The following is a 14,699-nucleotide window of genomic DNA, read 5'->3' on the forward strand; positions in this document are numbered from 1 at the left end:
ATATTTCACTAACTGATTGAATGCCATTTTTTCTTATCTATGATTCCAAGTGAAAAACTTCAGATGATCTCTTTTGAAGAAGCAAAAGGCAGTACAGTCTAATGAAAAGTGCTTACATATGTAAAGTTGTAGATACCATGAACTTTAGCTGTAACTCAGGATTGGTAAAAATGTGACATTGCCCAATCGTCTCTGAACAGGAATCTGGTGACTTCAGATGAAAATGAAAATTTGAATTTGAATGTATTCCTACTAGAAAGGGGCACTCAATAATTACTTCAATTTGCTCTGTATATTGTTCTTGGGAAATCAATAACTAATTTTATCCCCCCACTAGATGATTTCGTCTTTTCATTTTGATGAAAATGAAATTTATTTACTATAAAATTTATTAATTTTAGTGTTTAAATTAGTAATTCCAGATCAATATATCCAGGGATATTCAATAATTTTCTTAAAGTTTGATCCATGCCTTTTATTAGTTTGAAAAAGTTATATTTAATTGTAGTTTTAAAGATAGATTTTCTACATTATTTGGTGTGAAGGGGTTAAATTATTGCTTTGTGACATCATCTGCCTCTTGCTTCTTTGAAACTTTTAATAGCCCTCTATGTCACAATCTCCATGTTCAGATTTTCAATCTACTAAATATTCCTTATTCTAATGAATATTCCCCTTCATCAAATTGAAATATGTTCCATATTAATGAGAGTTTTCTTTTTCAAAAATTTTTCTCTAGTATAATCAACCCTTGCTTTTATCTCCCTTTTTATTCATGTCTGTTTTGAGTTTCACAATTTCTTTTTTAAGATTGATTTATTTATTTGATAGTCAGAGTTACACAGTGAGGGGAGAAGCGCGCGCGCGCGAGAGAGAGAGAGAGAGAGAGAGAGAGAGAGAATATCTTCCATCCATTGGTTCACTCCCCAATTGACTGCAATAGCTGGAGCTGAACTGATCTGAAGCCAGAAGCCAAGAGCTTCTTTCAGGTCTCCCACATGGGCGCAGAGGCCCAAGGCCTTGGTCCATCTTCTACTGCCTTCCCAGGCCATAGCAGAGAGATGGATCAGAATTGGAGCAGATGAGTTTCGAACCAGTGCCCATATGGGATGCCGGTGTTTCAGGCCAGGGTGTTAACCTGCTGCACCACAGTGCTGGCCCCTCAGAATTTGTTAATGGTTATCATTGCAAATGTGTGTGTGTGTGCATGCCCATATACATTGTGTGGGTTTTTTTTTTTTTTCTTTATTTTTGGGAGAGTAGATTTCTTTATCAGCAGAAAAAAAAAACCTATTTAATTCACACAGATGCTTTGTATTTTTTTCTGATTAGGTTTGGCTTTGAATGTGTAATGTGCTTGAAAAGCAATAGCAACTTTTTAAAGAGAAGGAGTGATTGAAGAACAAAGTGTGTTTTGGAAAATGGTAGGGAGGAAAATATTTCATTAACACAATTTTGCTTTGTGAGTTCCCAAATCCCAGAGTGCATTTACATTCTTCTCCCATTATTTTAAACCTTCAAGTGATGCATTCCCCATATGAGCTTCCTTCCTGTGTTAATGCTTTCTCTCTTAGAAACTTCTGGTCTCACTACTTGCAAGTCATTTTTATATTAGTTTGTCACACCCAAAATTCTGATTCATTTTCTGATCACAAATTCTAGTTATCTGTATCTGCAATATCTTCTTTTTCCTTACTAAAACCCTTGTCCAACTGTCAACTCGAAATGAATCTCTGTTGTTCTTCGATTTTTGTTACACATGTTAAAGTTCATAGTAATATCTCTATTACATATATATCAGGTATGTATCAAGCATAGAGTGGCCATTTAATCTTTATTATTTCAAATATGATGTTACAAGTTGTGTTCTCCAGGAAGCAGAATTTAACATGAGAAGGAGCTTAAAGAGGGTTACTAGAATGTGTGGAAAAGATGGAGGGAAAGGGAGTTAAGTCAAGCAGAAAATTGAGCTGTGATCCAGGCACAAGTATAACCTCAGTTGACTCTACAGCATATCTGAAGCTACGAAAACCCTTATAGAGTTGTGATGACTTAGAATGACCAAAGAGAAGTTAGAGTGGACATGGATCTCCCTGAGTAAGGGGATGATAGGAATGCTCTATTTAATCAAGTCCACCCTCTCAAAGGATCTGACAGTTGAAAGCTTACTACTGCCAGCACTTCCAACAGTTTTAGGAGAAGTCCACCTCTCCTTATGGAGACCTTGGCAACAATTCACAGGGTCCAATACAGTGAGTTTTTATTTCACAGATCCATTTTTTGTGTATTTTTAATGAGCAGTCCTGCTAGGATACTTGTGGGCTTCTCAACCTGGTGTTTTTTTTGTTTGTTTTTTTTTTTTAAAGATGTACTAGTCTCAGACTATAGAGATTTTTATCACTGCACATGGCCTTAGTAGAGCAATGCATTTCCACCATTTTCCTCTTTCATAAATATGTATAATTCTCTCACCCTTAGGTGTCTTATTTGATATCTCAGAGATTATCTGTTGGCATGACTTAGATCCTCATTTTGATAGTATGAGATTCTATCTCCACATCCTTTCCAAGATAGGGTTGTGGTCCTTGTCCAAGGCTCATGGAAGTATCAAGAAATATCCAAGTAGATTTCCTACTCTACTTAACCCATTGTATAATGTGAGGGTCATAGTCTTGGTCCTAGTAACAATGTTGAACCTGTCTCTACAACTCTGGTTCATCAGATTTTGAGTTCCTTTTTCACAAATGAGAATGTTCTGTTAGGGGACACAGGTAGAATTCTATTCAGCAATAAGAAAAATCTTCTATCTGGCTTACTGCTATACTTTGATTAAATGTGACACTTTAGTTGAATCTTCAATAGACTGATCCATAAATTCATCAGGTTGGCAACTCTGGAAAATGTTCTATTTTACATGAGAAGTTAGTTCCGTGGTGGTGGGCCCTTCATTATTTTTCTTTGAAAAGTGAATATACCTTAAAATAACAGTGTGCTATGAAAGACACTATTTAATTGACCAAGTACTGTCTAAGCCCCTCATGAAAGCACTGACCTGGTACCTAAAAAAAGAAAGGAAAAACTATTTGGATTATATCTCTTTTCTTATAAACATGAATTTCTATCCTTTTTAATAGAAATGGAGTCTAAAAATCAGTTGACATTAGGCTGCTATGTCTCCAGGAGGGATGATGCCACATGATGGTATTCTTTATGCTACTAGATTGAACACTTAGCAGCAGAAATATATCTACCCTGAACTGAAAAATCATATCGCTGAGCCCATACTTAGCTTCTACCCCTGTCTCCATACAGCATTCATGTTAACCAACACTGAGCTAATCTATCCTTTCTACCTGTTGTTTACTGTCTTCTGTTATAGATGCTCAATTTTGAGCATTAATAGATGATAAAACCTTTACTCATTATGTCCACTTATATATTCATGGGTAGTCTTATGAGACTGACTTCTTTTTGACCATAATTTGCTTATATATTATTTTCATTCTTATGCTTAGTCTCAAATATACTGACTGCTTTCATCTCACAATGGATACTTTATTGGTTCACTCAACATTTTTCTTTGTGTGAAAGGTATATTTGTTTATTTGAAAGTCAGAGTTACATTGAAAGTGGAAGAGATGGAAAGAGCTTCCATGCACTGGTTCACTCCCCAGATGGCCATAATGGCTGGGGTGAGCCAAGCCAAAGCCAGCAGCTCATTGGGGTCTCCCACATGGGTGGCAGGGTCCCAAGTACTTGGGACATCTTCTGCTGCTTTTTCCAGGCCATTAGCAGGAAGCTGAATCATAAATGGTGTAGCCAAGACATGAATCAGTGTCCCTCTGGGAGGCAAGAGTTGTAGGCAACAGCTTTACCTGCCACACCACAATGTCAACAACCTTTTTGACTTGGTGCATCCAGCATAACCCAGCTTACTATACAATAAACAGTTAGCATCAGCATAGTCACTTGCTATCCCTAGAGCAGGGTCTTCTTTATCAGGACTCAGTGCTATTTCAGACTTTCTTCTTATGTAGAATGATTTTGCACTACAAAATGGTATAACATTACTCTAGAGTGCTGGCATTCATCATTGTGATTATTCCACTGGGGCTTGCCATAGGGCTGCCTTGTACATTTCCCTGCCACATATAGATTTAGTATTTAGGGTTTACTTAATTACAAGGTCCAGGAGTAGAAGTGCTTCTACTAAAACCTGAACCTGATGTAACTTTTTGTCTTGAGCTCTAAATGTTCTGGCTTTTTGGTCTTCATTATATGAGGTCCAAAGTAATTTTCTGTGTTCTCTAAGCAGACCTACAACACATTATGCTTACTTCATAATCCAATACAAATTGAAACAGATTTCCTCTTTTGTGGAAGGAAGGTCCTACAATCATTAGGCCCCTTAGCATCTCACTGATTAATGGTTTATAAATCTTTGCATATTTGTTAACTTATGCCCTCCTCCACATTTGGACCATCTGAGTCTTTAACAGGCCATGAATATGCTAACATATTCTACTCCTAACAAGATGAAAAGCATAATGTTATTTATATAGTACAAAATATGATTTGCAATGATATATCTGTCAGTCTAGGTCTATTTGAACTATTTTATAATATAGAGTGGCTACATTAAAATAGGTCTAGGATACGTTTGTAAATGTTACTACAATACATTTTAAGAAAACTTCTGTCATACCTTTTTCTGATAGAGATGGAAGAACAAGTTTGTCAACACATTGGCTATATCCACATACCCAAGCCTTTATTAATCTACTTTAGCTAAGATGCCATGTATTTGCAGAAATGCACTGCTATTCTCCAATATATATTTGGCTTTTGTAGAGGCTAAAATAATGAATTAAATTGTAAAATAAGGGTGACACTGACCAAACATACTTTGCATTTGACTGTGGTGCTCATCTCTCTCTGGGATTAACTATTGTTTTATAGTTATCAAATAATTATTGCAATTTCAGGGGTTTCCAATGCTCTTTGGACCAAAATATCCCTTGGCCCAAGGACCAAGAAAAAATGGAGATTGAGCAAACTATAATTTATGTTACTCTAATTATTCATTTACACTTTGAGGAAATATTCAAGTCAGAGCTACTGGACCTGCTTTGTCTAAACATCTTGAAATGTAGGGATATCCAACTTTTTCTAATTTACAGTCCCCTGAATAAATGGCCAAAGGTCTATTAATGAAGTCTTTTAGTGGGTGATGTTGAAAGTCAGTATCGTGGATACTGTTTTTTTTTTTCACTTATTAAAATTTTATTTAATGAATATAAATTTCCAAAGTACAGCTTATGGATTACAATGGCTTCTCCCCTCCCATAACTTCCCTCCCACCCGCAACCCTCCCCTTTCCCACTCCCTCTCCCCTTCCATACACATCAAGATTCATTTTCAATTCTCTTTATATACAGAAGATCAGTTTAGTATATATTAAGTAAAGATTTCAACATTTTGCCCCCATATAGCAACACAAAGTGAAAAAAATACTGTTGGAGTACTAGTTATAGCATTAAACAACAGTGTACAGCACATTAAAGACACAGATCCTACATAATATTTTTTAAAAATTAATTAATTTTCTATGCCATTTCCAATTTAACACCAGGTTTTTTTTTTCATTTCCAATTATCTTTATATACAGAAGATCGATTCTGTATATACTTAGTAAATATTTCATCAGTTTGTACCCACACAGAAACACATAGTGTAAAAATACTGTTTCAGTACTAGTTACAGCATCACTTCACATTAGACAACACATTAAGGAGAGATCCCACATGAGATGTAAGTACACAGTGACTCCTGTTGCTGACTTAACAATTTGACACTCTTGTTTATGGCGTCAGTCATCTCCCTAGGCTCTAGTCATGAGTTGACAAGGCTATGGAAGCCTTTAGAGTTTGCCAACTTTGATCTTATTCCAATAGGGTCATAGTCAAAGTAGAAATTCTCTCCTCCCTTCAGAGAAAGGTACCTCCTTCTTTGATGGCCCCATTCTGTCCACTGGGATCTCACTCGCAGAGATAGTTCATTTAGGTCTTCTTCTTTTTTTTCTTTTCCATGGTATCTTGGCTTTCCATGCCTACAATACTCTCATGGGCTCTTCAGCCAGATCCGAATGCCTTAAGGGCTGATTCTGAGGCCAGAGTGTTGTTTAGGACATCTGCCATTCTATGAGTCTGCTGTGTATCCTGCTTCCCATGTTGGATCGTTCTCTCCCTTTTTGATTCTATCAGTTAGTATTAGCAGACACTTGTCTTGTTTGTATGATCCCTTTGACTCTTAGACCTATCAGAGCCATCAATTGTGAGCTGAAATTGATCACTTGGACTAGTGAGATGGCATTGGTACATGCCACCTTGATGGGATTGTATTGGAATCCCCTGGCACATTTCTAACTCCACCATTTGGGGCAAGTCCGATGGAGCATGTCCCAAATTGTACATCTCCTCCCTCTCTTTTTCCACTCTTATATTTAACAGGGATCATTTTTCCGTTAAAATTTAAACACCTAAGAATAATTGTATGTTAATTACAGAGTTCAATCACTAGTACTAGGACAACAACAACAACAACAACAAAATACTAAAAAGGATAAAGTATTACATTGTACATCTAGAGTCAGGACAAGAGCTGATCAGGTCATTGTTTCTTATAGTGTCCATTTCACTTCAACAGTTTCCCCTTTGGTGCTCAGTTGTCACCGATCAGGGAAAACAAATGATATTTGTCTCTTTGGGACTGGCTTAATTCACTCAGCATGATGTTTTCCAGATCCTTCCATCTTGTTGCAAATGACTGGGTTTCATTGTTCCTTACTGCTGTATAGTATTCTATGGAGTACATGTCCCATAATTTCTTTATCCAGTCTACTGTTGCTGGGCATTTGGGTTGGTTCCAGGTCTTAGCTATTGTGAATTGAGCTGCAATAAACATTAATGTGCAGATGGCTTTTTTATTAGCCAAATTAATTTCCTTTGGGTAAATTCCAAGGAGTGGGATGGCTGGGTTGCATGGTAGGGTTATATTCAGGTTTCTGAGGAATCTCCAGACTGACTTCCATAGTGGCTTAACCAGTTTGCATTCCCACCAACAGTGGGTTAGTGTCCCTTTTTCCCCACCTCCTCTCCAGCATCTATTGTTGGTAGATTTCTGGATGTGAGCCATTTTCACCAGGGTGAGGTGAAACCTCATTGTGGTTTTGATTTGCATTTCTCTAATTGCTAGTGATCTTCAACATTTTTTCATGTGTCTGTTGGCCATTTGGATTTCCTCTTTTGAAAAATGTCTACTGAGGTCCTTGCCCCATCTCTTAAGTGGGTTGTTTGTTTTGTTGTTGTGGATTTTCTTGATTTCTTTGTAGATTCTGGTTATCAACCCTTTATCTGTAGTATAGTTTGCAAATATTTTTTTCCCATTCTGTCGGTTGCCTCTTCACTTTCCTGACAGTTTCTTTTGAAGTACAGAAACTTCTCAATTTGATGTAATCCCAAATGTTAATTTTGGTTTTGACTGCCTGTGCTTCTGGGGTCTTTTCCAGGAAGTCTTTGCCAGTACCTATATCTTGCAGGGTTTCTCCAATGCTCTCTAGTAATTTGATTGTTTTGGGTCGTAGATTTAAGTCTTTAATCCATGTTAAGTGAATTTTTGTGTAAGGTGAAAGGTAGGGGTCTTGCTTCAAGCTTCTGCACGTGGAAATCCAATTTTCCCAGCACCATTTACTGAATAGACTGTCCTTATTCCAGGGATTAGTTTTGGATCTTTGGTCAAATATAAGTTGGCTGTAGATGTTTGGGTTTGATTTCTGGTGTTTCTATTCTGTTCCATTGGTCTATCCATCTGTTTCTGTACCAGTACCATGCTGTTTTGATAACAACTGCCCTGTAGTATGTCCTGAAATCTGGTATTGTGATGCCTCTGGCTTTGTTTTTGTTGTACAAAATTGCTTTAGCTATTCGAGGTCTCCTGTGTCTCCATATGAATTTCAGCATCATTATTTCCAGATCTGAGAAGAATGTCTTCGGTATCTTGATTGGTATTGCATTGAATGTATAAATTGCTTTTGGGAGAATAGACATTTTGTTGATATTGATTCTTCCAATCCATGAGCATGGAAGATTTCTCCATTTTTTGGTATCCTCTTCTATTTCTTTCTTTAAGGTTTTGTAGTTTTCATCGTAGAGATCTTTAACGTCCTTGGTTAAGTTTATTCCAAGGTATTTGATTGTTTTTGTAGCTATTGTGAATGGGATTGATCTTAGAAGTTCTTCCTCAGCTGCGGCATTGCCTGTGTATACAAACGCTATTGATTTTTTGCATTGATTTTATATCCTGCTACTTTGCCAATCTCTTCGATGAGTTCCAGTAGTCTCTTAGTAGAGTTCTTTGTGTCCCCTAAATAAAGAATCATATCATCTGCAAAGAGGGATAGTTTGAGTTCTTCCTTCCCAATTTGTATCCCTTTAATTTCTTTTTCTTGCCTGATAGCTCTGGCTAAAACTTTAATGAAGTCTGTTAGTGGACGATGTTGAAAGTCAGTATCGTGGATACTGTTTTGCAGCGTCTTTCTAAGTAGGGTCCCAGGTTGTTCTTCCATTAGCGCGTTTAGAGTCTGATGACTGATTTAGGTCCAACAACTGAGAAAGGAATTATGAATTTTATGTTGCCTCAAATTCCACGAGTATCCAGCCTATTTTTCTATCATTAATTGTGTTTGTCTAAATTCAGCAACAGCACTGTATTGTATCCAGTCAACTCAGCTCTAGGACCACTGTGTTCTGTAAACAAATAATGAATTTCTGTGGATCAAGCTTCTTCCAAGCTTGCCACTCATTATAGTTTATGACAATTAAGTGTTGTAACTGTCATTGGCTTTAGCACAAGGGAGAAAAGGAAACGATGAATTCCAATCACTGTGAGTAATCCCATTCCTAAGAGGATTTCACTCGCAGTCTGCCTGACCTAGTAAGAGCTAAAAGTAATCTTAGAGATGGTAGTCCCTGCTGTTAACACACCTTATTGAGTTTTGGAAAATGGTTTACCTTATTGTTCCTCCGATGGAATATGGGAAAGAGGATAGGAATATGGAATGCAGGGAAAAATTCTTCACACAGAATTTTACTGTTACAGAGACTATCTACTTGAGGTCCTTTCAATTACTAAACTGGTTGTCGTCTCCCTCTGCCTTGGAAGTTCTTACATTTCTTCTTTATGTACTTTGGGTCTTATTCATGCTTCCAGGTTCATATGATGAGTGTGTAAAATATTAGAAGGATATTTTATCTGATATCGCAGGGCACTACTCCAAAAACGTGAATTTACCAACGTCTAATTTTGTATTTTGCCCTTTTCATCCACCACCCTCAGAATCCAATCATACGTGAATTCTCCTATAATTTGTTGGTTCATGACATCAATGCCCTGCGGCCCTTTCAGTCTATAATCCCTGATTTCCCATTTTAGGCCCAGGACAACTTCAGATGGTTTTTATTATGATATAAAACTAGTTATATAGATATATACCAGGAGAGATGAAAAGATCCTATACAGGATTTTCTTGCAGCATGATAGCAGGTTGAGAAAATTTATCATGGGTAATGTTAACTATTAAGCTAGTAGCTCCTACAGTACCATATAATCACAATTAGCAGCAACTATTTATGTTTAATTTAATATATCTATGCAATTATATTATGTGTCATAAGACATATTTATTGTTCAGTAAAAAAATCTGCATCTGGAATAGTCGTAGATTTGGGGAGTCCTGGTCATTCCACCATTGTTAGGGGTTGAATACTCACAAAGTACAGGTGCTAACATCTCCCACCTCTGAAAACTGGTGACCGACCATAACATGGGTGGCATCTTAATTATCTTTACTTTGATTAATATCTGGACACCACACAAATGTATTTACATACATATTATCTAAAGAATCATTAAGTGTTTTCATTTATCCCGATCTTGAAAAGAGCAGTACCTAAAATTTGCAGAGTACTTCACATGCTTTTTATTTTGATGTTTCAAAAATAGTTAGAACTTTGGAAACATAACAAGCTGATATTTCATTATGAGTTTAGAGTTATAACGAAAAGAGATTAGTTGATTTTTATCTGATTAAATCTCAATATCGCAATTTTTGTAATTCATATTTACTTTTACAAATGTCAAAGCAAAAAGTTCAGCTTGAAATTGTTATAAATTTATCTTCCAAAATGTCTTTTGAAAAAAAATTTGGAAGAGAAAAATAAATAACAAAAATCAGGTGGTAATATGCTAAATATTATAAAAGCTGTAAGTCACAAACTTGATTGCCAGGCAGAATTAATTTGTGTGGTATTTATGAATATCAGCTATACTGATATTCAGTATAATCCTCTTATGAGACATTTTCATACTTTTCTTATGTAAATGATATCCTTATAAAATTCCCTTGTGATTCGCACTAATTTAATACAAAGGGAGTTTTGAAGTACTTAATAGCCTCAGCCAAGTACATCATTTTTGACATTAAAGGAGAATATGTAGAAGCATGCAATTGTTAAAATGTATTTTATAATTTCAGTGCTGCTGCAACCATTATGATGTACAAAATAATATATATAACGTTTTACTTAAAATCCTAAGAATTGAATATATTTATGTATTCAATTTTATAGCAACATAACTACAGACGTGGTTAGAAAATGACAGCTATTCTATTTGAGTCAAAAGGTCATAACATTTGAAATTGGGTAATTTGTGAAATAGGTTGCTATAAATGTACTATGACATTTCATGTGGTATATAGTGTTCTCAGGAATTTAGTATTAGATAATAAGCATTGGATCAGATTTTCAATATGTAGCATCACTGACATTTTACTCTCCTTTCTTAAAGGAAATAATGCCAGTTTCCCAAGACCAAATTATAACCCCTTCACATGGATGTTTTTCCTGGTTTCATGCCCTAACTACACTTATGAGGTATGCTATTTATGTTGCAAATAATTGAACTTTATTTGATCACATAAAATGTATATGCTACTGTGACTGCATGCTATAAATTAATATGTATTTAATATTAGATATAGGTAACAGTATATATACATATGTATTCAAAGCCATAGGGATAGAGAAATAGAATATTTCAACCAAAATATTACATAGTTAAGAAGAATACGTGTATATAAAGTAATCTAAATTTAAAAATATTTTTAACCCTTTGCCTTCATAGGAAATACCCTGAAGCATTTCAGAAATTTAATTTAATCAGAGTTTTTAGAACAATGTCATCCATTTTGTTATGAATATGATACTATTATTGAGATTGTTTATTTCATAACCATATACAAACATGGAACTGTTATTTCTTGGTAATTTATTTCTGCCTATAACTTTCATATATTAACCACATATATTTATCTGTGTTTTCATATAACAGATTGGATCATGGATTAGTTTCACAGTCATGACACAAACGTTGCCAGGTAAGACCTAGGTCTGTGGACAATTAATCAAAGTAAATGTACCTTTAGGTGAAGTCATTTCTCAGAATAAGTTACTTCAGTACTACAATTTGCATGTTTACAAAAACAATTTAATGCTTTCACTTTTATTTCGATGTAGACGTGTTAGTAGTATTAAATATGCTGAAGTATCGTTTGTTATTTTTGTTTATATAATTGTTGCTTAGTCTACATTAAATTTTTATCCAAATATAGTACTAAGCAATGGAGTTTTGTTAAGAAGAAACTGTGGCAACAACCCAGGTCACTTGAAACTCTCTCCGTGCCTCGCCTCACGTGACCATGAGGACCCATGCTGGACCGTTGGGGAGCATGAGTGTGTGAACTGGAATAATGGCATAATGGGCATTTTAGCACATACCAAGAAGCTAACTGGCCTAAGACACATGTGGTGGAAGGAATAAAAGTAATATTCATTTCACCATTCTTTATTCACTGGCTTACCATATTGTATGTGTGTATATGTGAATATGTAGATGAGTATTGTGTACTTAATGCAAGTCAAAGACTAAAAAAACTATTTGGGAATATTTTGTGGCAATATGATATAAAATGTGCATAAAGTATGCATTTTTGAACTTTTTTATTTAAGCACATAAATATTGATTGAACATATGATATGCTAGGCAATGGGGATGAGTCTATGTAATAGATAAGAAACTATGCAACATTTCAGAAATTTTTGAAAGCTATAAGTGGGGCTGGTAGTGCACATCATAGAAGTAAGAAAGAAAAAAATAATTCTTTCTTTTTTTTTTTCTAGTGGGGATTTTCACACTTCTGATGAGTATCCAGATGGCTTTGTGGGCTCAAAAGAAACATAAGATTTATCTGAAAAAATTTGATTCATTTGTGCATAGGAAATCAGCAATAATTCCATTTATATTGTAAGAAAATAAAAAATCCTGTCTAAATTGGAGAAAATCAATATATAAATTCATCAAATCAAATACTGTCAAGATTAGTTAACTATTGCACTGCAGCAATTCATGAACAGTTCTTTTACTGAGTATAAATATAAAATGATAGGACTTAGCTAAATTTAAATGAAGTAATAAATGTCATTAATAAATAACAGCATCAAATATATTTATAATAGTTTCTTGAATTAATAGCATTTTTGACTTTATGAATATTTTCCAATTCTAACACATTTGCATGAGATATGAATATATCATAATTCTAAAATAAATATTTTTAAAGTTGTGACATTTAAATAATGAATTTAACACATTATTTTGATACATATTTAATATTTTCTTTGTTGTTCAGTATTTTACTGAGGAGTGCTAAGTATCTTATGTTGTAGCTCAAATTCTTGTGAACATATATCTATATTAAAACTGAAATGTTTATAATTAACCATATGTCTTATTTATTTGTCATATACATTATTTACTACTATCACTCTGAAATTATAACAAAGTAGTTTATAGACATTGTTTTTTAACTTTTTATTATATATTATATTGTGATGCATATTTCATAGTTTATTTATATATATTATATCTAAAATGTAAGTATCTTTTGAATTACATATATCTGCACACACTGAAGTGGATTTTATGGGATGGTGAAAAAAGAATCCATCAAATTTTGGACATTTACTATGGAAATATTTTTGTTTTGTTTTCACATTTTTAAATGTGTCCTGAGGTAAGTGCTTAGCCTGCTGTTTGGACACACTGTTTGGACACCCCTCCCATATCAGACTCCCTATGTCCAAGTCCTTCATCCTCTCCCTCTCTAGCCTCCTTGGGAGGTATCAGCTGTCAGTTCAAGTAGCTGGGTTCCAGTCATCCTTGTGGGAGACTCAGACTGAGTTCTCAGGTCATGGCTTCAGGACCCAGACCCAGCTATTGTGAGCATAGGGAACTCAATCTACAGATGGGAGATGTTCATGCTGCTCTCTCTCTCTCTCTCTCTCTCTCTCTCTCTCTCCCTCTTTCTCTCCTCTCATTTCTCACTCTATTTCTTCTTCTTTCCCTCATTCCCTTTCAAACAATGGTTTTAAAAACTATTCCTTTGAAAATCTATGTGCATGTGTATGTTTAGATGTATGTATGTATATGTATTTGACAAAATATGTTTGATGTTATAAAAATCAAGTATACATTAGATAAAATATTTAACCAAAATGTTTAGTTCATTCATATTTAAGTGATATTCTTTAGATTGGCTAGTTTCTAGAGCCTTTCCAATTCTCAAACTGTATAGATATGTAATAATTTACAGTCAATATGTGTAAACAACTCAAATGTCCATTAACTGATGAATCAATATAAAAACTGGTATCTCAATACAATGGAATATTATTTGGCCATTAAGAGGAATGAAGTAGTGAAATATGCTATACCATGGATAAAAGTTGAAACTACTATGTCAAATGACAGAAGCCAGAAACAAAAGATCACATACATATTGCAAGATTACATTGATATGAAAGATCCAGAACATGCAAATACAAAAAGACAAAAATTAGATTAATGATTGACAAGACCTACAGTGTGGAGTGAAGTAGGATAATGGGAATGACTGTTAATGAGTGTGGGGTTTCTCTTTTGGGGAGATGAAATGTTTTAAAAATAGATTTTGGTGATGGTTGCATAATCCTGTGACTATAATAAAATCACTGAATTGTATTAAATCGATGAATTGAATAGTGAGTTATATTTTAATAAAGCCATTAAAATATGTAAAAAATAATTTACCTTAAAGCTATGAGATTATATACATCTATGACAAGCATCATTCAAGAAATAACAAATAAGCCCTTCTAAAATCTTTATTATCATTCCCCAATGTATAATATTAAAATATATCAGAATATAACCACAACAAGATTATAACTGATAACAGATTTTCAGCAAAAATATGGCCATTCTTTAATGGCCTAAAAGGCAGTATTAACGCATTAATCTACATATACTTAATACTACTTTGTAATCAACCATCTATGATAAATTTCTCATTACTGAAAAATTAACAGCAATTTCTGCTTTCATAATTGTATCTTGACCAGTATTTTCCTTGTAATGTATTTATTTATTTAAATTTTTGTTTATTGTTTTAAATTTTATTTAAGGTATACAAGTTTCATGTATTTCACGTATAAAGTTTTAGGAAAACAATAATATTTCACACTCTGCCTACCCTCCTGACCATG

General features: G+C 34.4%; 1 protein-coding gene across 1 annotated transcript in view; it reads left to right on the top strand.

Annotated features, from left to right (window-relative positions):
- TECRL (trans-2,3-enoyl-CoA reductase like) overlaps positions 1-12,671 on the top strand; it is an 85,207-nt gene extending 72,536 nt beyond the window's left edge. The window contains exons 10-12 of the mRNA XM_062199267.1: positions 10,906-10,991; positions 11,449-11,494; positions 12,297-12,671. Coding sequence (XP_062055251.1) covers positions 10,906-10,991; positions 11,449-11,494; positions 12,297-12,424 — 260 coding nt within the window. The 3' untranslated portion in view covers positions 12,425-12,671. The remainder of the gene's footprint in view (positions 1-10,905; positions 10,992-11,448; positions 11,495-12,296) is intronic.
- The last annotated feature ends 2,028 nt before the right edge of the window (positions 12,672-14,699 follow it).

This window comes from Lepus europaeus, chromosome 8 (genome assembly GCF_033115175.1).
Source record: "Lepus europaeus isolate LE1 chromosome 8, mLepTim1.pri, whole genome shotgun sequence".
Classification (NCBI taxonomy): domain Eukaryota; kingdom Metazoa; phylum Chordata; class Mammalia; order Lagomorpha; family Leporidae; genus Lepus; species Lepus europaeus.